Source organism: Manduca sexta, chromosome 2, assembly GCF_014839805.1.
Source record: "Manduca sexta isolate Smith_Timp_Sample1 chromosome 2, JHU_Msex_v1.0, whole genome shotgun sequence".
Classification (NCBI taxonomy): Eukaryota; Metazoa; Arthropoda; class Insecta; order Lepidoptera; family Sphingidae; genus Manduca; species Manduca sexta.
The window spans coordinates 1,135,997-1,159,242 of NC_051116.1; the positions used below are offsets into that span (position 1 = coordinate 1,135,997).

At 36.0% G+C, this 23,246-nt stretch overlaps 1 protein-coding gene across 1 annotated transcript; it reads left to right on the forward strand.

Annotated features, from left to right (window-relative positions):
• The first annotated feature begins 464 nt into the window (after nt 1-464).
• LOC115450513 lies at nt 465-21,560 on the forward strand. Its single transcript, XM_037438303.1, has 6 exons — nt 465-576; nt 8,149-8,189; nt 8,800-8,862; nt 15,960-16,067; nt 16,721-16,858; nt 17,209-21,560. Exons 2-6 carry the CDS (start codon nt 8,187-8,189, stop codon nt 20,242-20,244), a joined length of 3,348 nt encoding a protein of 1,115 aa, XP_037294200.1. The 5' UTR covers nt 465-576; nt 8,149-8,186; the 3' UTR covers nt 20,245-21,560.
• Nucleotides 21,561-23,246: the final 1,686 nt, after the last annotated feature.

The following is a 23,246-nucleotide window of genomic DNA, read 5'->3' on the forward strand; positions in this document are numbered from 1 at the left end:
AATTTATTAAAAATTTTTTTTTGGTTATTTTTGAAAATTTTAAAGAAGCAAAATATCTCTTATTAAATTGTCTAATAGTGTCGTTTGTAAATTTAAATTATTTGCAATTTAGGAGGAGAGACACGGAATTAAAAATTTTAGTGTCATTTTCATTATAAACATAATAAAAGAATATCCCCACTATATAAAAAAAAAACAACCAAAGTAAAGATAACACATTGTAGAAATATTATGACTATAAATTTAAATAATAGGTATGTTCTTCTATTTGTATAATAAATTTCGAATGGATAGCTTCTAAAAATACGGTTAGGGCGCGTTGAGATATGTAATTATTAGCACGAGGTAATAAAAATAGCTATACTTTGTTTACAATACGATAAATTAACGCAATTTCTCTAATCAAAAGGTTTATCCCACCCCATTTCTGATCGAAAAGGAACTACCAGCGTATCGTGCCGCCAGTCACTGCACCACGCGTGGACGCGACGTACGCGCTAGGCTGAATGATTTGATTGTCTTTGCCGGTTTTTATTAGTGATTTTTTGTGTTGTGTGGAGATTGTTATAAAAAATAGTAAGTCTTTTAAGTCCATACATACCTATTTATTTTGTAATAGCAATATATAGTTAATGTTAAATGGTATAAAAAAATATTTTGGCGCCAAAATTTTGTAGCTCCACAAGGACTAAATGACGATAAAATATATTTGATTTTCGAATATTAGTTTTTTAACTTTTTATTTTTTATATAAAGTTCAAAGGTACCTATTGAAAAGTGTTTATTAAGTAGAAGTTATTATGTAGAAGTTGTGTTATTCGGACACATTATGATTAATTGTTAGTAATGTACAAAATTAATGTCAATTCAAAATTTATTGGTTAGTTAAAATACGCGGAACTACGCGGCACTGTAGAAAATACTGATATACACTCGGAAGGCCGCACTCTTCCTGACTAATTAGAATCATAATTTATGAAAATTCACTTATTACCATTATTACGTTTTTATGAACGTTAATATTAAGTAATAATTATGTTATACTAATCAGAAATTTGTTTATTTTGTTAAATTACTTTAATAAAACGCTTGTGGCATTGGTTTGGTGACTAAGCTGTGAAACCAGTAAGGTTCTGGGTTAGATTTTCATTTTCTTTAAAATCTTAAAAATAGTTACTAAAAATACCCTGTCACATTCGAACACAATAATCTACGAAAGCATGTCAATGGAACGAAGTCCATTTCAATGGAACTTCGTGAATGAGTTGGATTGTTTCTAACTTAAAAAAAATACTTATAATTTTAGACTTGATAAGTGCTGTTGTGGAAAACTACAAATATGAAATGTATTTTATATAAAATGCATTCTATGGCAGAATGTCTGCAGGGCTCAGTAGTATTTAATACAAGCAGCTAAATAACCGCAAAGACGTTTAATCAGGCAAATCTTAGTGTAAAATACTATCTAGTTTATACGTTTTAGAACATACAAGACTTTGCTCGCGGATTCGCTTTTCGTCAAAAACGTCTGTACTACGCTAGACCATCTATTTTAATTTATATTATAAAATTAATACAATTTCTTACACGAGCAAATTACCGGGCTAAAAAGAGCAAATACCCTATATGCTAATACAGGATATCATCTATTCGTGTACCAAATTTCATCCAAAACCGTTTAGCGGTTTCTGAATTAACTTCTAACAAACATCCAAACACTTCGATTAAATTATTTCACACCTTTAGCTTCGACTGATAAGACAGGCTATGGATTCACTCTTCGCGAATATTATATTCATAACGTGATAGGAGTGCATGCCACAGAGAGACCCTTTATATTTTTTCAGGGCCCTTTAACAGTGCGAACTTTTAGACGACGGCTTAGTTTAGTGTAGGTATGGGCCAAGAGGCCTTAAGAGGAAACCTTGGGGCCCCGTATATTCTATACGGCTGATACAGCGGTAGCTACACTCTTGGATAGAAATCAAGTTAACGCCTTATCTTAAAAGAATTCCAATTCAGAACATGATAAGTGATTGTAAATAAAAACGCATGTGCGTGCTATTGTGTTAATAAAACGCAAACTTTATTGTATTGTTAACACTGCAATTGCGTAAATTAATTCATTTATCGTGTTATCAGATAGAATTTCATCTGAAACTCTCTTTTTTTCTAGCTTTGCTCGCGATAAATTTACGATTTTATATCAAACAAAACAAATACACATCACGCATCTATCCCCGAAGAGGTAGGCAGAGGCGCAACAAGGCACGCACTTTTCGCGAAGTATATTCCGTACCATGATAAAGGCGAGCCTATTGCCATATCGAGCACTAATTCCAGACTCCGCGCTGTAACTAAGCAGAAAAATTCAATTATCACTACTCGATCCGGAATTCGAACCCAGGGCCTCATAGCTCTGCCGTACACGCATGTAGTATAACTACGCTACCGAGGCTGTCGAATTTTATCCCGATTATTGGCTTGTATTATGATCTACTATTGCACAAAGGCCTTCTTTAGTAGTTCATTTAGCTGACGTAGTGCGGGGTGACAACTGGCATAGGTACTTCACATACTCAATTCTCTGAGCTAAATTCATATTATGCATTGATGTATATTCTATAGACAGGAACGTAATAAACTATTTGTTCAAAATCTGAACTAAAATGACAACCGTCACTGTTATAACCTATTTATTCACTTGAAAAACAAATAACTTTACTTATTTGACTAATATTTTTTATTCACATCCAGGTTTATACTTAAACTAGAGTTCTTATATTATGGGGGTCATACCGTACATAACCATACGCTGTCAATGTTGAAATCATAAGTCAGGTGTACGGATTGCAGAACAGTTGAATCGAACACAATGAGTGTACGGAACACCAGATATGGTACATATATATATATCGATATTATTATGTAGAATTCGTCACGATGTTTGTCTATCTTCTGTTACAGTCGATTAAAAAAAGGATTTTTATCATTGACTAATTAAATTAGTCTCCAAAAGGAAAGTTGGTGGTTACTGTTTGAAATTTGGCACCAAACTTTAACTATTGCCAATAATGAAATCGTATTTGACTCTTGGTAAATTGCCAAAGTTAGCACATAACTATATGAAAGTACATGAGATAATTTATACTACAATATTAAAGAGGAGAAGTTTGTGAGTTTGTTTGTAGGTTTGTAAGGGCTAATCTCTGTAAATAATATAATATAATATCAGCCCTGTATTAAATACTGTCTCACTGTTGGGCACGGGCCTCCTTTACTACTGAGAGGGATTAGGCCTTAGTCTACCACGCTGGCCTAGTGCGGATTGGTAGACTTCACACACGCTCGAAAATTCCTATAGAGAATTTCTCAGGTACGCAGGTTTCCTCACGATGTTTTCCTTCACCTCTGTAAATACTGAACCGATTTTGAAAATTCTTTCACTAATAGGAAGCTACATTATTTCCGAGTAAATTACATTATTTATCCCGGGAAAAATTTTTTTACGCATGCGCAGCTGCCGGCAAAATTTAGTAACTAATATTTATAAAAAAAAACAGTTACTTGACAAGTGCAAGCTTTTGCATGCCGAAGTTTTTGTGTTTGTCTCTTAGCACTGTGTTAAGTTTTTTTTATTTTAATATTATCTTTATTGATTTACCAGGATTCATAGTTTTCAAAGGTACGCATATGTGTTTTTACAATTTCGGGGAGAATTTCCGCTATTTGAGACGCCTCCACCCCCCCCCCCGAAGCATCCTATTAGATTAATAGTTTGTTAGATACAAAAATTGTTTTCGTTTCTGCCAACCCTCTATTACGCGATATTATGTTACATTGTCACATAACGGAGAAAAAGAAAAACCTCACAATGATTCGAGAGTGCGACCACAGACCACACGAGTGAAACTTATCACTAATATGCAAAGATTTCTTTAGTCTAATTTAATTATGTTGTATCTTTCCTGCGAGAAATCACGGAATAAAGGCCGGTCCTTTTGGAAGGCTTAGGGACATGGATCCAACACATAGAGGCCCCTTTAATATACATTACTCTAGTTGCGGTTTATACACCTTGCAAGTACTCTCTTTGTAAATACAGCATCAGAATGAATTCATTATTGTGTCGGTTGAGCAATGTAACGCAGCATTCGAAGCGTGTTTGCTGGTTTAATTCAATTCATTAGGTATCCACCTTTCAAACTTTTTTACTTTCCCGATTTGCTTCAAGTGGATTATAACAGTTTTATCACTCACACCGAAGGAACACTCACACAGCTAACTCTGAAGTGGCTTGCGATGGATCCGCTTCCACAATAGCCTTTAATTCTTTATTATCCATCTTGTTCTCCGGCAGTCCATGGTGCTTGTTCTGAAGGTCGAAATTCCCAGAAAGAAAACGTTGAAAACGAAAATGTTGCGTGTTTTCTTTTGCAACACTAGCACTATATAGACCGGTAATCCTTCAAGCTGTTTCTGCAGTACTGGTGCCTCGGTGGAACTCATACTCGTAAATATAGCGATATTTCAAGTTTTCCATTGTGCGATATGAAAGAAAGCATGAATCAGGATAAAACAAATAAATTATTGTTTTTGAAACTCAAATGTGCTAGTTAAATGTATTTATAAATTTGAATTTGCAATTCTTAACCAAAGAGAAGATATTTTAGATCAAAGTGGGCAGTACGACAAAACGCCAATTTCAAATATAAGGACCTAATATTATATTTATTACTTACCTGAGGTGCATCGTCGATAGATTCAAACACCAGGAAAGTTACTTATAAATGAAGTATAACCAATAAAACAATCTAGAACTTTAGCAATTCATTTATTAGCTGTCATCACGCGATTGTAAGGAAACAGCAGTGCTTGTTTTAACACCTCGTTTATTAGTTCCGCCTGGAGTTCTCAGTTTTTTTACAGCTCAACTGATTCTGATATCAAGTGGAAAGGATTTATTGCTTCCTTCAGCTACAGAAATAGCATTAGTCTATGGTTCCCAATTTTTTTAGACCACTTTCAAAATTTTGTTCCGGTGGACCTTTTTTATGTTTCGCCGAGAAAGTGTATTACTGCTACCGCCCAGCCATCGCGGGAGGCATCTGGACAGTTATGTTGAGGTCACCGTGCCTTACGATACCTATCAATATTATCCGTCTACATTGATAGGTGAATCAAGCCAACATTTTAATACTTTATTATCAAACCAGATACATTTTCGTGGACCCCTGCATACGAATTGTGAACATTTTTGGTCAAGCCAACATAGACCCCCTGGGGGTCCATCTGGACCACTTTGGGAATCAATGGTCTATGTAATGTATTAAAATGTTTAATTTAACAAAGTATTTGCGCCTTTGATCAAAGCATTCGGCGTGTGTAGTCATTAGTGTTACGGAATACTTGGGTGCTGCAGAGATGAAACAATATAAGTAGATATAAAAAAACAAATAATATGAATTATGGAAAGAAAAAAGTACTAAAAATAATAAACACAGGCTGATACCGGAACGCAACACACTTATATGGTCCACTATGGCGGGTTTTAACACCTTGTGTACGGTGGTCGCTATCCTGGCGGATATAAAATATATCCTACCATCAGCAAACCCGAAGCCGGAGTATATAATTCTATACACCCGCGACTCACCGCAATTCCTGCAACTTGCAAAATTCCTCAAAATTGCAGAAGTTAGCCTCCCTTGAATAAATATGGCAAAAACGTTTACAGAAATCAACTTTTAGAAGTTTAATGCTAATCCAACCCTTACCATAAGTTCGTTTTAAATTGCATTTTATTAACATCTGGAACGCTATGTTCATCCAACAATTCATACACAAATTTACAACATTTGTAACAAAACGTCTACATTGTCGAAATACAATAGTTTTTAGACAGTACACTTACTTCCGTGTTGCGTAACGTTTCCCATAGCGAACAATGCTGGAATTCGCGAGCTTGCCGTCCACTCTCACCACTTTCGTTGGGAGGGCCCAAGGGTAAAGACACCAGTTACTAACCCTCGTATGAGCTTATTTATAATCAAGTTTTATTTCTACATCCTTCAATCTAGTTTTTGTTACTGTTTTTGTTCTTCCAAGAGGTGAGAACTTTGTGATTTGAAACACCGGCCTTGCCTACCTCAGGCGCCATTTTTAATACATGTATATACTTTAATAGTAGCATGTTATGTGATGATGAGATATTAATAATAATAAATAAATTTATAATTTTTGTAGCGTAGATTGGCAAAGGAAAAATGAGCGATATTCTGGGTCTCTCGTATACAAGAGTTCAGCTGGAACCAGCGTAATGTTTATTTCTGTTGGCTAGCAACATAGTGGAAGCACTGTTGTGCCAGTTTGCAGGACATTGTAGTCAGCTTCATTAATCGTTATGAGGATTAACATCTAGATATTATCTAAGCAAGACGCAATGCTTGGTACTTCAAAGGATGGGCAGTATTACTAATATAAATGGAGGTTGGTTACCATGGGGCGTGCGTCCTTGTTCTCGTCTTTGAGATATTTAATAATAAGGTGCAGCGAAATCAATAGCATGCTAGTATGATAATAAACTTAATTGAACAGGTATATCAAAATATATTTTTGAGCAAACTTATTTCGTTAGCATTGTTTTTTATCAATGTTGGGTTGGGTTTAACCGACTTCAAAGAAAGGAAGTAGTTCTCAATTCGTCGTGTCTTTTCTATGTGTTGTACCTCAGAACTAAGTCATTTATTAATAGGTTAGGAAAAATCTTTTTTATTTCAAAGGACATGCTTCCAGATTCGTTTTACATATTTTTTAAAAAATCGATAGTTTATCATCAGTAGTTTGGTTTGCATAACGAAATAACTGAAATACGTTTGTCTAAGTAAATTGGGAATTTTACTTTACCGTCACTTTATCAGTAGTGTTTTATGTTGTTTATTTTTGTGTCCATATCTGTATGGTATTCAATTCTTGATTAACCCAGTCCGCCGACGCTTGTAACTTTAGGCGGTGGGCGAAAGCTTTACCATCTATTTCCTGTTCAGGTGCAAGATCAGTGATAGAAATAAATAATACTTCACTTATGTAACAATGTTTATTACTACTGACAGTAACAAATTACTAAGTGAATGCGTTGTGTGTTTGAAGTGAAGCCGGTTTCTCTTGAGCCTGAATGTTATTTTTGTATTATACCCTGCAGTCAAGATCGGAGAAAAAAACGAATGGGGTACTGGATCCCCGGCTTAATGACTGAAGGGCCCTGGAGGCAAGTTGGGAGAGAATATCTGGAGAAGGAAGTTTGCGGGGAGGAGATAGAACCGTCTAAGTATGGGAGAAGGAGGAAGGCCAAGAAATATTTGCGAGCCTGTATAGGCATATACTAATATGAATAGGCAACTAAATACACACTGAACTGTATGCCTAGGGCCGCGTCAAATATTCCTCCGTGCATGGGCGTGCATTTTGTCTGGAGACCGAGCGCACAAGAATTGCCTCAGGAATTGAATTGGGTAGACATTAAGGCCCTTCCTAACAAACGGCATTGAGCATTCATCCATTTATGGCGCACGTGTTACTGGCAGGAATATGCAAAAGTTTACGAATAATTTAAAGAAACAATTTTAAGTAGAGATTAAAGACTTTCCCGCCCTCACACCCACCACTACAACTCCTGTAAGCCAGGATCTGCAGTGGCATTTATGACACCGAGTGGTGAAACTCGGCGAGTCTCAGGGAAAACTAATATGTCATTATCCCGCAACGAAATTAATCAAATAGAAAGATAGGGAGGAGTTGGAAATATTTTTCCACTTCCCTCCATAGAAATGCGGGTGATATAATCATGATCTAAGGAGGCGTTTTAACCTCAAGGATAGGATAGGTACAATTTTAAGTAGTAAGCAGAGGCGCAACTGGGGTACCCACTTCTCGTCGTTCACATTCCGTCCCACGATGTGATACAGAGCGAACCTATCGCCATATCGTACACAAATTCCAGACTCCGATCTGTTTCTAAGTAGAAAACGCAACATCACTGCCCGATCGACCCCGAGACTTCACTACTGCAGTCGAACCCTACGCTAAGGCAATCTACATCCTAAGATTTATTCATTACGTTACGTATCTAAATGTGTTTTTTTGTTACAGATCCCGCCATCCGTCACTAGCGGAAACAACAGACAACAATGGTAAATATCCGATTGCCGGCCGCTATTTTATAAATATGACGCTTTAATTTCCGCCGTTGTTTTAAGCAATTTTTGTTACTAAAGAATTCATTAGGCATTGGATACACCGCGCCAATTATTGACAGTTTTTTATCTTATTTGTTTCAAGCTTAAAACGACTTCTTTGTTATTTTAGATCTTGACTACATCGCCACTTGGGCCAAAAAACCAATCATAATTCCATTGAAATTGGATTGGTTGTCTTAGAAATTAACGTGTATTTCCGAAAAAGTATTTCATACAAAAATGTAGTGAAATTTACCAACTTTCCTTGTCATTTTCCATTGATTATAACATTATTATTGCCCCGGCAGTATCGAACAAAACAATATAGAAATCAGTCAAATTGGTAGAACCATTCTGAAATGTTATTTTTAAACACAGAGTAATTGATCTGTATATATACCTATAATTATTTATATTAGGAATATACTAATGTAATTTATCGTTGCAACAGAATTAGTCATTCATCTTTGAGTGGACGAAGTTAATAATTCCGTGAGAATTAGCCCCTAAGTAACTCAGCTCTCAGTGGACTGTTATTTATTTAATAAACCTGTGTTTTTTCCAGTGGATTCGGCTGTGTGTAGCGGTCGCAGTTACATGTCGGATCTTCGCTCAGCATGTTGATACGGTAAAACAAATTTCATTACTTATCTTCCAGAAACGATATATGGGGCCGTTCAAGTATTACGTAACGCAATTTCGGGAGAAGGAGGATTCTTGTAAAACGTTACGATGCGTTACAGGCGCGGGAGCGGGGTTTCTTACAAAGCGTTATGTAACATAGTTTTTTTTTTAATCTAAATAAATAACATAGGTATTTTAGCGACTTTCCGGTATTTTACGTAAAATAATTGTGAATATTAGAAAAAACATGTAAATTTAGAGTTACGTAGCTTTTGGAGGGGCGGGGGCGTACTGGAAAATGTTACGGCGCGTTACATTGGGGGTCAGGGGGGTCAAAAATCTTCATAAATTGCGTTACGTAATACTAGAACGGCCCCTATAGACTGTGGCTCTGCCTAAGATCCGATATTTGGCAAGACATTGTGCTCCGATGTGCCCCGTACAAAGCGTAGTCATAATGACCCATATAAGTGTGTCGCGTTCCGGTGTTAGCCTGTGTTTATCCGGTTTAAAACAGGTAATAATTGTGATAACTGACGATAACATGAGGTCCTGGATTAAAATCCAAGGCCGAGCCAAAACAATTGTAAAACTTAGTGGCTTTTCTATATTATAAATTACTCAGTCTATGCTCGGAGTCAGGAAGTTGGAGGTGTGATACCCCCGTGCCTCGGAAAGCACGTAAAGCCGTTGGTCCTGCGCCTGATCTCTCTCCAGTCATGTCGGATTGCCGTCTCACCGGACTAGGCGAGTAAAGAAACAGAGAGTGCATCTGTGTATTGCGCACATTTGTGCACTATAATATCTCCTGCGTGGATGAACCATTGAGATTGGTTACCATAGCTGAAATTCGGTTTCAAAGGAATTCATAAATCAATCCAGAAAAGGTTTACCCTGTTTTTTTAGGGTTAAATCCGGAAATGTATTACCCGAGTTTCCTTCCAAATACAAGTATGATACAATTTGAAAGTAACAATACCTCATATTCCCTCTACCTTAATGGAATGATAGCAATGTTGCTTTCACTGTTATTTAATCTTGAGCTTTTACGTGTCATTACGCAATGGTTACGTCACGTGCTTAACGACCAAGATACCAAGCCTATGGGGGTGATTAGATTAGATTACCTTTCATCACGGCTTCATCTGTGTGTAAAAAAATCCGGGGTAAAAGTCCTGGTATATATTTTCCCGTGATGAGCTGTATCCTTCAGGGACGGTTCCGAGCGCCTTAGTGCAATAAGATACCCCGGGGCCGTCCCGTATGCGTCGATGGCCATCGCGAGTTTTAGTTGGTATGCCGGTGGCTATACAGGGGTTAGGGACTCTGTCTAATGCTCGCTCGGATGTTATACTCCCGAGTGACAATGAGCCGTAAGACTGGTGAAAAACATAACCATTCTACTCACCCTCCAAGTAGGGGTAGCGATAACGCGTTATTTCCCCACGAAAAAACCTATCCTTCCTAGGGTCTCAAACTATCTCTATACCAAATTTAATCAAAATGGGTTTAGTGATTCAGCTGTGTTAGCGAAACAGACAGTTACTTTACAATACGGAAAACATTGGACTTAAATAGCTACGTTAAATATTATTATTATGATAAATGAATGAACAACACCTCATTCATCCCCGTAACGAAGGCTGCAGTCTTCGAAACTTCGGGAGAAAACTAAAATATAAAAAACCACGATAGAATCCGAAAAGTAGTTTAATTTTAATGTCTAATATTCGCGTAAACATAACAATCATTACACGTTAAATGTGTTATACGATTATACAACACTTCCCCACGCATATTAGAGAGGATGCTAAGAATATAAATTGTCTTTGTAATGAGGAAAACATTGCGTTTTGTAATCTGAATTATGTAAAATAAGTGTGCTGAGGTGTCGCGGACGCCGTAGCAATAAGTTTATCCGTTATTGATTTTGCTTATTTGAAACTACTGTTTATATCGAATAAACAAAACGGCGATAGCTCAGTTGGGTGTGGAACGGACTGCCGCTATGAAAGTCCGCTGGTTCAAAACCTAGGGCCCACACCTCTGAGTTTTCTAAAAATTATGTGTGTATTCTTGGTGAATTATCGCTTCCTTTAACGGTGAAGGAAAACATCGTGAAGAAGTGTGTATACCTGACGAGTTCCCTATAGGAATTGTGAGGGTGTGTGAAGCCTACTAATCCGCACTGGGCCAGCGTGGTGGACTAAAGCCTAATCCCTCTCAGTAGTAGAGGAGGTCCGTGCCCAGCAGTGGGACAGTATATAATACAGAGCTGATGATGATGATGATGAAGAATCTATTCTTGATCAAATTTTAGTTGAAGCCAAAGAGTTCTAAATTGTTTAATGTCTTTGACTGAAGCTATTCCAGCTCAAAACTCTTAGAGAACCTCACATGTAGGTTTCCTCACTTTGTTTTCCTTTACCGTTGAAGCAAGTGATCCATATTCGTTCCATCTTCTCCCAGTGACCGTCATTAGCCAAGGTTCATGACCTGTAACCGCTCACCCAAAAGTGTTTGTATAGGTCGACCCTTGCCAGGCTAACAAACGTAGTCAGGTTAAAAAAAACATCAAAGCAAGCGATTCACAAACCTACATACTGCCGTGCTAAGCTTAAAAGCGGTATCTAAAAAAAAACCTAATCTTGATTTTTATGTCGTCAGATAGCTTAAAGAAATACCCATCTATTGAACTTACGTAAATAACGGTATCTTCTTTAGAACTTGTTACAAAACCTTAAAAGAGTTCCTCTATCTCAGTTTTACATACAAAACTATATTTATAAAACTTCGATTATCTCAAAATAAGGTTTCCCTGACATACCGCTTTTGCGCTTAGCACGGCAGCATAGTACGTGGATATAAAATTATGTCATTCTAACATCTAGGTGTGCTCATTTTGTTGCCGGAACCACAATTATCGTAACCGATGTAATGTGGTATAATACATACTTTCATTATGCACGAGAAGATAATTATACAGCCAGCTAATAACACGCCGTTTATTCGCTCGCTTAACTAAGAAACGAGAACGGGTTTGATTCTCACGTAAGTAATCTATGACTATATTTAGCTCACGGTTTTGTTTGCGTGGAATTTTGTTTGCGACAATATATAAAAATAGGAAAATTGGCTATCTTCTTAGGATTTAAGCTTTGTAACAAGTTTTATCAAATCGAATTGGTGTAACAAACAATATTAATTGTACTCTGGTCATATGTTAGTGGAGGTAGAAATCACATATTTACGAAGTGACGTACTATACGGGCCTTGTAAAAACAATAATTATGTTATCAAGAAAATGAAGAAGATATTAGGATTAATAATGATTAATTTAATAAGAAGAATAAAAAATTATTAGGAGTGTGAAGAAGTAATCAGGCCGGCTGTAACTGTATTGACTGTCCGGAGATGTTTATCAGGTCGATATGTTTTTGAGCATCTCTTCACTTACTACCTGGTCCAGTGTTAACACTTTGCCGTCCCCACAATAAAGGTCTTTGGAGGTAATAACGGAAGTTGTTAAAAGAAATCGTCCTATTGAAAGCAATCTAAGTTTTACCTTTATTTATAAATGTAATTTTAGAACTTCCTTAATCATTTTAGTAAGTCGATGAATACTTTCGAATTGTACTATTTTTATATATCAAATATGGTTTAAAATCGAAACAATATTGGGTGGAGCGTTACTGGAAACTGTCTCGAAGCCACTTTCATTCGAGCGGCTAGTTTTTCTAAGCCATACCACTTTTACTTGCATCTCTAACTGTGGCCCTTATATGAGATTGAAGTTTTCCTTTCATCCGTAATACATTCAATCACTTGTCAATTGCGGAAAACACCTCACTTTTTAGTTGCAGAAAAAAATATAAATTAAATGGCAAAAAAATATTTGAATCTGTAAAATGTTTATTTAGATTCCGTCAATATTAACTCTACCATTTTGGATAGTTCTCGCCGGAGCAAAATGGGCAAAAATCTAAGGTTTTTTTTGAAAATTAGTTATAATTTAAACTACATTCAGTACTTACATGATACAAAAAAAAATCTTGGTTATAATTTTAGTTAGATATATAAATTATGTATATATAACGGGCAAGGAACTCTGATGTTGCTCTTTTCAAAATTAGTTAAAGTTTAAACTACAGTACATGATACAGAAAAAAAGTATTTTATTGTTATAATTATAGTTAGATATATATGTTTATTTGGGTTTTTATGTTAAGCATTAGACCGTAGTCTATAATTAGCACCCGATATGCCGATACTGTCCTCCTCTATCACATCATGGGACGGAACAGACTTGGCGCAAAATGCCTATACTGGCTATTCCTGTGATTTGAGGAAAAGACGTAACGGGCGTTTCTTGTAAAGATTTTTTATTATTATACATAAATAACTGCAAATTTACTAAGAAAACACACATCATTTTAGAAAAGACAAAGGTATGCCCTTGGGATTTGAACCTGCGGACAATCGTCTCGGCAGTCCGTCCCACACACAACTAGGCTATCGCCGCTAAAGAAGTCTTATTTTAGTTGATTTGCTAAAAGTTTTTTTAGTTTTATTCCCGTGGCCGTGCGTATACACCTGACCTGCCTCACTTATACATATTTAATGATATATTTACACACTAATATAGAAAAAATGCCATTTGTAATTGACCTCCTTTGACACCTGTTTTATACCACGTAATAAAACTAGTTTTTGGATTCATTGCAGTTTTTTTTTATTCTATGGCTCATGTTGTGGTTGCATATAATCAGAGTTGCAATAATTTTTTGTTTGTTATGCATGTGTGATATATTTGTAAATTATCATTGTAAACTCAATTTGCAATCCTAAATAAATAAATATTCTAATGAAAGAGAAATTGAGACTTGATATATAATAATAATATAATCTGCGATATGATCGGAAAACTAATTTTATTTTGATGTCAAACATTCGCGTAGACTAAGAAATCATAACTTTTTATATCATTAAAGAGAAGAGTAAAACGCTCGTCTGACAGTAAGCCAACCAAATTATAACATTTTATTTTATTTAAGTTAATCTGATCCTATAGACAAGATTTGGAGCATCAGTCCTTTCTCGGTATAGTCACATTGTGCATTTTACTATGATAAATACTTACCTTTATGCTAAACCAAGACTTAGCTTGGGTCATGTTCAAAACATTTTAAATGTTTGAATTACTGAATTTACTTCCAACAATCATGTCGCAAACTTAAAGTTAAAATATTACCTCGATATAAATAAAAACAGGGTCTTGACAGACGGACGGACAGATGGACGGACAACAAAGTGATCCTATAACGGTTCCGTTTTTCCTTTTCAGGTACAGAACCCTAAAAACACATGTCGAATTGATAACCTCCTCATTTCTTGAAGTCGGTTAAAAATGCGATATTCTAACTTTCCGAGGCCATTGACCTCTGCCCAATTATCTAATAGACAATAATAGTCCATACAATAGAACATCACGGTAAAATGATTCATACAATGAAGATGCTAATTTGTATTGTTATCATAACTAATTACTCGTAGCGGAAGCGTGTGGATAGAAAGTGTTTAATTACTATTAATAAGTACTTGCTAACACAACATTTAGGGCTGTCTATGGCCTAGTTAGACTTATATACTATCTTGTTTTATAACTGGTAAAGGAAAAAGGTAGGTGGATGTTGCTAATTAAAATCATGATTAATTCTCTTAAAAACGGTGATAAAATGAAATTATTTATTTGAATCTGTAAAATGTTATACATTATTTAGATTCCGTCAATATCAACTGTACCAGATCGGAAAGCAGTTCTCACCATAGAGAACGGCCAAGAAACTCTGGTGTTGCTCTATTCAAAATCAGTTTAAGTTCTAAACGACATGATTCAGAGAAGAAAATAAATACAATGGCTTTTCATTTATATGCTCGCAAAATAAGTAAAAAAATATTTTTTTATTTCCATACGAGTGCACAACCCTCTCAGATTTCAGACAATGTTTCCTTTCCCTCCAAAACTGTCACCCAAACCTATTACACTAAATCTAGACTCAGAATCTAGGTATGCTAAAGCATTACAAAACTACCGTATAGCCAAGTCCGCATACCAAGCGTACCTGGTAACCCTACGTAACACTCGGAGCTTTTCTATCAATTTGAGAGCACGCGTTATACAACTTGTTGATTACGCGATACGGTAATTACGTTTGCAGTCTAGTATGAGTTTTTGGGTATGGTAATGAGGTCTTGTTAAGAATGGTTGGGATGCATATGTAAAACAAAAGGTTATTGAAGTTTATAATAAGTATTTTCTTACAATCTTTATAATTCAGACTCAGTGTTTCCGTGACGAAATGTGTGTGTCCGTCACAAATAATGTTGTCAGCTATGGTTTCTAAATATTATCAAATAAGTACTATTTACATTAACTGTAGTTAAGTGTTGGACATTTTCTTAATAATAATAATATCAGCCCTGTATTATATACTTGCCCACTGCTGAGCACGGGCCTCCTCTACTACTGAGAGGGATTAGACCTTAGTCCACCACGCTGGCCTAGTGCGGGTTGGTAGACTTCACACACTTTCGAAATTCCTATAGAGAACTTCTCGGATGTGCAGGTTTCCTCACGATGTTTTCCTTCACCGTTAAAGCGAACGATAAATTCACAAAGAATACACACATGATTTTTTAGAAAAGTCAGAGGTGTAAGCCCTTGGGATTTGAACCTACAAACATTCGTCTCGGCAGTCCGTTCCACACCCAACTAGGCTATTGCCGCTCACCATTTTCATTTTCTTAAAAATAAATCTTATTCAATGTTATAAAGTGAAAAAGTTTCCGAGTTTGTAAAGGCTAATGTCTGGAATTACTGAACCGATTTTGGAAATTCTTTCACTAATAAAAATTATACTACTTTATATCCCAGAAAAACTTTTCCACGCGAGCGGAGCAGCGGGCCAAAGCTAGTCTAGTTCTCCACTATTCTAGGTTTCTACATAAATAAAATATATAAAATTATGGAAATATATCAAATTTTATTTTTATATAAGTATATAATTTACTTATAGTTCTTAAACAATTCTTATATTCCAGAGAGTCCGCCAACGCGACGGGAGTTTCGAGTGGGGCTGGCAGCTGACCCCGCCAGGCGAGGGAGTCGGGACTGGCACCGCTGGACATTATTACGTAAAATTACCACAGGTAATTATTAGTGTAGTAGTATTGATGTAGTACTAATAGTATTAGTGTTAATAAAAAGAACAAAGAAGTGAAGAGAAAGAGAGTTGCGAATGAGATCTAGGGAAGCTAGAAGACCGTTCCTCATTTTTTGGGCGAACATAAAAGTCGTCCATAAATTACATCACACAAATATCATAATTTTTTGACCTGTCCTCCAGTCCTCGCCACACGTAGAGACATTTGCGGGATCCTCTTGATGTGACGTGACATGTTTTTCATTTTGACAAATAGGTTATATGTATAGCCAGCGATTTTTTTAAACGTGCTCGACAAAGTAATCATACTGCATCTGATGGTAAGTAGGATTCAATAGATGTCGACTAACGAGAGATGATTACCTTCGCAGTTGACACAAATATGCCGGCCTGTTGGAACCGGATATACAAACTATACTGGATATATAGATAGAATATATTTGTAAGCTTTTTGTTTACAATGAAAATTCTGTTTATTTTGCCACTTAAACTTATGACCTCCGCTTCCTTGTCACTTGCAAACTTTGATGCTCCCCTCCCCCCCGTAATATGTGACGTAATTAGTAATTAATAGGCCAGCCCCCTAAGGGTAATCAGGGATACCCATAAAAAGCCTATACTTACCAATTTTTCTAACAGTCGGAGCAGCGAGTCCGGTACGCGGCTGATGGTAGTGGCTACCACGGCGCGGTGGTGGTCAACACCACTGATGACCATCACACACATACCAGCAACGTAGCCGTTGGACAAAGAGCCCTGGAGCTCAATGAACAACAGGTAAATATAAAAATAGAAGATACTATTTAATATAAGAAAATTAATAGTTATACTGTAGGTTTTAAAAGCAAATTTGTACAAGAAAATAATTTTCTAAATCCAATATTTATATTTGCATAATTGGTTAAAAAAATTACAAGTTTTTTTTAATACAACTATTATAAATATTTATTATAAATTTTATTCATAATTTAAAATGTCCATAGCTATATAAGTAATTTTAATAGTTGTTTAGAAATAATAATAATTATTCTTATGCTTTGTTTTGACGTATCATAAGTGCAACTTTGTTCGCCTACGTGATAAATAAAGTATTTTATTTTTATTTTAACTGATAATTTTAATCACAGGAACCTGATATGTACCTCAGCCCGCCGAAGCCAAGCCCTCAGACCCAACATCACACCAGCCAACCAGTCGACATCTATCTGTTGCAGCATCAGTACACATCGGACGAACCTGATTTGGTACAGATACCTCCCTCGCCCACATTCCTCACCCCTAACCTAACCCCCCTCTATAACATAAGAACAAACCACCCCCAAAACGCGAAATCCGACGCAACTGAAGAAAACTCGAAACCTCTTCGCAAAGAGGTAGACAGAGAACCCCAACCTACAGTGCGAGTATTTAAGAATTGCACCCACAGCTCTAAACTTGCGAAGGAAACTGTAAGTGAAATTCGTAAAACTAAAGATTTTTATGCAGAAGTCCCGTCTTACGACACTAGAGATATTTCGGGAAACTTCGGAGCTAAAGAGGAACCAAAAAGACACATAACTTACAGAGGAGCGGTTCACTATAGAGTAGAAACTCCAAGACCGCACGCAAGGAACGAAAGATTTTATTACACAACTGATAGAATACCTACTGTCACTGAAAACGTTATTAATGTAACTCAAGAAGGAATCGACAAACTTGTAGCATCCACGCAAGATTTGATATCTAATGAAGATTTGCTTCGTATTAATCACGCTATTGAGAAATACATTAGTGATACTAATGATGACATTATTAAACCTAAGTCAAGATTCACTGTGAGAGCGCAGCAAAATAATTTTGGAGAAAAAACTGCAGCAAGTCATGTATCAGTGCAACAGAAAGTAGAGAATATTGTTAAAGGTGATATTGAACTTTCCGACACAGACAAATCAAATAATCAAGTACTTCAGACAGATTCCGGTAATTATAAATTTGTAACACCGATTATTGTTCAAGATTCACCATACAATAACGCTAAAGAGCAGATTGTTAATAATCTTGTTTCAACTATGGTTCCCTACATTGCAAATGGTTACGAAATTATTGGAGTTAGAGATACTTTCGAAAATACTACGTATGTTGATACTGAGGGTGCAACAGAAGAGATAGTTAAAGTAACCCCAAGACCAGTAAGTCAAAATTACTTGGCACCTATTACGGTAGCTTTGAGATTGCTTAATGCAAACGATAGCGAAGATTTGGACCCCCCAGCAGACTCAGTAGAGGATCATGAACCTTCTGACAGTGAATTGATCGCTGATACAGTAGAAGTTCCAAAGAAAGAAAAGACAATCGTCGAAATCCAAGAATCAATTCCCGTTGAAATAACTCATATAAACGATGTTGAAGTTCACGAATATTTAGATGAAGGGAGAAGCAGCAAAGGCCCTTTTGATGTGGCTCAAAGCTTGTATAACAAATATATTGAAGCATTGAAATGGAAGAAAGCGCAGGAAGACGCTAATAATGCTGTGAATAATAATGATTATGAGAATGATAATGGCGAAAAAGATGACGACTACAAAGATTCCAAAGAAAACTTAGAAACGAGTGAAAACATGCAGACTGAAGTGGAAGTGAAACCCGCTGAAGACGCCAGCAATGAAAGAAGTGAATACGTGCAGTACTATAATGATTATAATAGTGATAATCAAAAGATAATTCAACCTATCATTATTGAGAAGGAAGTACCTGTTACTAAATTCGTTGATAGATTTATTGAGAGACAGGTACCTTACCCAGAGAGGGTAGAGGTCCCAGTGCCAGTAGACAGGCCAGTTCCCGTAGCGGTTCCGGTCGAAAAAGTCGTTGAAAAACCAGTTGAAGTCACTCGTTACGTAGATAAGCCCTACCCGGTTGAAATATCAAGACCTTACCCGGTTGAGGTAAAAGTACCTTATCCGGTAGAACAGAAGATATACGTCGACAGGCCAGTACACATTCCATACCCTGTAGAGAAAGTCGTAGAAAAACAAATATTACAACCAGTTCCTATACCTACCCCTGTGGGTATTCCGGTCGAGATCCAAGTTCCGGTTGAGCACAAAGTGTTGTACCCGATAACAGTAGAAAAACGGGTTCCCGTGGCTGTTGAAGTTGAAAAACCCGTACCAGTGGAAAAGATTGTACACAAGGAAGTAAGAGTACCTTATCCAGTAGAAAAGAAAGTACCTTACCCAGTTCCGTATGAAACAAAAGTCCCCGTACCTTACCCGGTTGAGAAGAAAATACATGTACCAGTTGAGAAAATTGTCGAAAAACCAGTAACTGTTACTAAAATTGTTGAAAAACCTGTGCACATAGAGGTGCCTAGACCGGTAGCCGTTCCTGTGCATGTACCCCATCCGTATCCTGTTGATAGAATTGTGGAGAAAAAAGTACCTTACCCAGTTCCGGTAGACAGAATAGTTGAAAAGAAAGTGCCAGTACAAGTTCCCTACCCCGTTGAAAAGATAGTAGAGAAAATAGTTGAGAAACCGGTTGTGGTAACAAAATATATTGACAAACCATACCCGGTTGAGAGGAGAGTACCCTATCCAGTCGAAAAAGTTGTCGAGAAAAAGGTACCTTATCCAGTCCAAGTTCCGGTTGAGATCAAAGTACCTTACCCGGTTGAAAAGATTGTAGAGAAACCAGTACATATTCCGGTCCACGTGTACCATTACATGCAAGAAACAGACGAATCCAGAAACAATTACCAATATCAGAAACCAGGAGTACAGAACCAGGCAAGAGCTCAGTCTCAATTACAAGCCTTAACTCAGTACTATCAGTTATTAAAAGAAAGGCAAAAACCAAACATCCAATCAACTCATTGGGGCAACTACGCCTCAAACTTTCAAAACAATACAAACAAACCTGATTTAAAAAAAGCGCAAACCTTAACTAATTATATCAATTATTTGACAAACTCACAGTACAATCCTTACCAAAACTATGCGCAGCAAAATCAAAACCAAATTAATGAGAAAAATAAGAATTATGTACTCGAACTTAAGTTACGAAGGACGGATAGAGTTCCGAAAATGACTAACTTAAGAATTGAGTATGGAGGATTCAAGCCTCCGTTAATACCTAGCACTGAGGTCGATTTGGACGGGATACCGATAAATAAGGAGATTTAGGTAATTTGGAAATATTTTTCTGCTTAAAATCAGTTATTACCACGTCTAAGCCGTAATATATTTTCTTTGCGACACCATATTCAGAGCGTGTAGATTCATGTATCATTTGTTTTATTTCTCTAAATATTATGGTTTAATTATTTCGAGAGGTTAGAGCAAAATTAGTCTATTAAGATAATTTAGCAGTTATAAGATTTTGAGTTACAATTATTGTTATCCTCATGTTTGTATCATTACACACATCACAAATTCATCAACATCCACAAAAGACTTTCAACTATAATTAATAATAATATATTGTACCTAATTTAAGTAAGATGCTTTACAATATTCGTACAATCGCTAAAACCCAAATATATAAACAAAAGAAGATACCAAACTCTTTGAAAATGATAATCCAAATTTAGAATATTCTAGATTTATTTAGTTTTAAGGCATTCTAGTTTTAGACTTGTATAAGTTGTGTTAACTTCAGTCGTTAGATGTTTAGGTTACAAATTCTGAAATCATGTCGCGTCGTCCTCTTTTGACTTGGACTTTGATGGTAGTTAATGTAAGTACCTAAACAGAAATAAAGATGGACAACACCTGATAGATAAAATAAGCCATAGTCGTTATTAAAATAATTTATTAACATTTGTTATTAATTTTAAGCCCGTATTTAAACAGTATTTTTAGTATACAGGGTCATTTTGGTATTGCGTTAATAAATAATACTCGCCTTCACATCTGCTAACATCGTGCCAAAATTCATGAACCGATATTAAAAAAAAAAACGATTTTACTATACGTATTTTTGGTCATTTTGTTGTTGTGAGTGCGTGTAGGTAATAGGTATATCTGACTGAATGTATGTACTATATTTTTTGCGAACATATTTTTTTTATTTTACATTTACGGTTTGAGTAACAGCATGTAAAATTATTTTCAAGAAATAAGTTTGCAGTTTTATTTAGTATATAACGCAATATGAAAACGACCCTGTCTACTGCATCGTTTAGTTATTAATTATAGCTAAGTCACTAAGTTATAAATAATGTAAACGCGCCATTGTGACTTATTACTTTAAAATAAGGTTGTAAATACGTTTTTATACTTTTATAATAAATATATTTTTTATAATTGAATATTTTATAACCTTATCCCTGTGCTCTCCCATAGATATTATCTGGATATTTTTGATACAATTATTTAATCTAAAATTTACCCCATTTTATCCAGTTTTATAATTGCCTCGATGGAATACAATTATGTATTGCATGCACAGTTCAACTGTTCCGAGGTACCGGGTTCGAATTCCGGAGTAAATGGGTTTTCTGCTGAATATCAGTCCCGAATCTGGAATTTGTACGGATAAGGCGATAGGCTCGCCCCCATCACATCATGGGACGGAAGACACATGAATAATAAGTACTCTGGTTCCGTTTCTACCTACCCCTTACAGGCACACTTTACATTTACCCCTTCCAGAATAAAGGCGTGATACGTTTTGTAATAACCATAAATAAGAGAGAAAATATTAATTTCTGAACCATGAGGATGACTGAACATGACATAAAACATATCTGATACCTACGAAAAATTTAACAATTTAGTTCAGAATGTTGTTACATAAACGAATGTTAGTTTAGTTTCGTGGCCTTAATCGCATTTTAAGTAGATTGGCGAAAATTCTATTCCGTATTGTTTTGGCTTCAAGCAATAAAAAAATTGAGCAAGTGTATAACAATGTGTAATGTATGTATTGTGTACACGATTGCGTATGCGCATGTCACAGAAGTCAGCAGTCTAGAGTAAACGTTGCGAACTATACGTTGTTGGTGCACCTTACAATGTATCGTTGCCAGTTTCATTCTTGATATAAACTAATCTTAGGGCCGGCGCATACCTGGTGGGGCGCTGCGCAGATTTTTTTACTCTCAAAATATTATCGACGTTGTATCTATTGAAATAATATACAAAATCCATTAACACGATAATAAATTGCATTAAATTAGTTTTCAATCATGTTAGTTTTATTTTAACATACCGTTAATGTCCTACTCACGTTAATTTATATTGATCATAAAAGCATTGTCAGTTAAATCAAATTAAATTAATTATTGAATTTCATAATGTGATAGCTATGTGCTCGGTAGAAATTGCTCACTTTTACTTGAATCAAATAAATTTTGACTGCCTTGGTGGCGTAGTTGTACTGCATACGCGGTACGACAGCGCCGAGGTCCTGGGTTCTAATCCCAGGTCGGGCAAAGTGATATTTGGGTTATTCTGCTCAGTATCAGTCCAGGAGTCTGGAATTTGTGCCCGATATGGCGATAGGCTCGCCACCTATCACATCATGGGGCAGAACACACTTGGCGAAAAGTAGATACCCTGGTTGCGGCTTTGCATACCGCTTCGGTGATAAATGCGTGAAGTGTGTGCCTTACGTAAAATGAGGTTGTACAAAAAAACACGTTGTGGAATTAAAAATAAAATTTATTTTCAGTTGAACCTCACAAACGCACGCCAATGTCAACAGGCATCGGTCGGCTCTACGCTAACGTTATCGTGAAACAAAGCTCATATATATAAATACATATATAACTACATTATTAAACAGTATTAAGTGCCCCGGGAGGCGTGTCGCGTTTCGAAATTGAGGGTATTTGCAATGCATTTTTAAAATATATGTAACAGCGACATCTATTAGCAATGCATTATTTTAATTTCCTTCTTGAATATAGATGTCGCTAATAATGAAAAAGTTTGAAAAAAGAACACATCAATCGAAACGTAAACAGCAATGGCACGATTTAACACTATTGTTAGTGTTACCGAAATGAAAACGTTAGATGTGAGATTATTCGATGTAAATATATAATAATAATTTAAAACTGTAACTACGCAAGTAGATTCTGAAATAAATAAAATTATATTTTTTTTTATTTGAGGAAAAAAAAACGCGACCACAGCATCCGCGGAACATTCAGATTTGTGATTTCATGTAAAAGTATAAC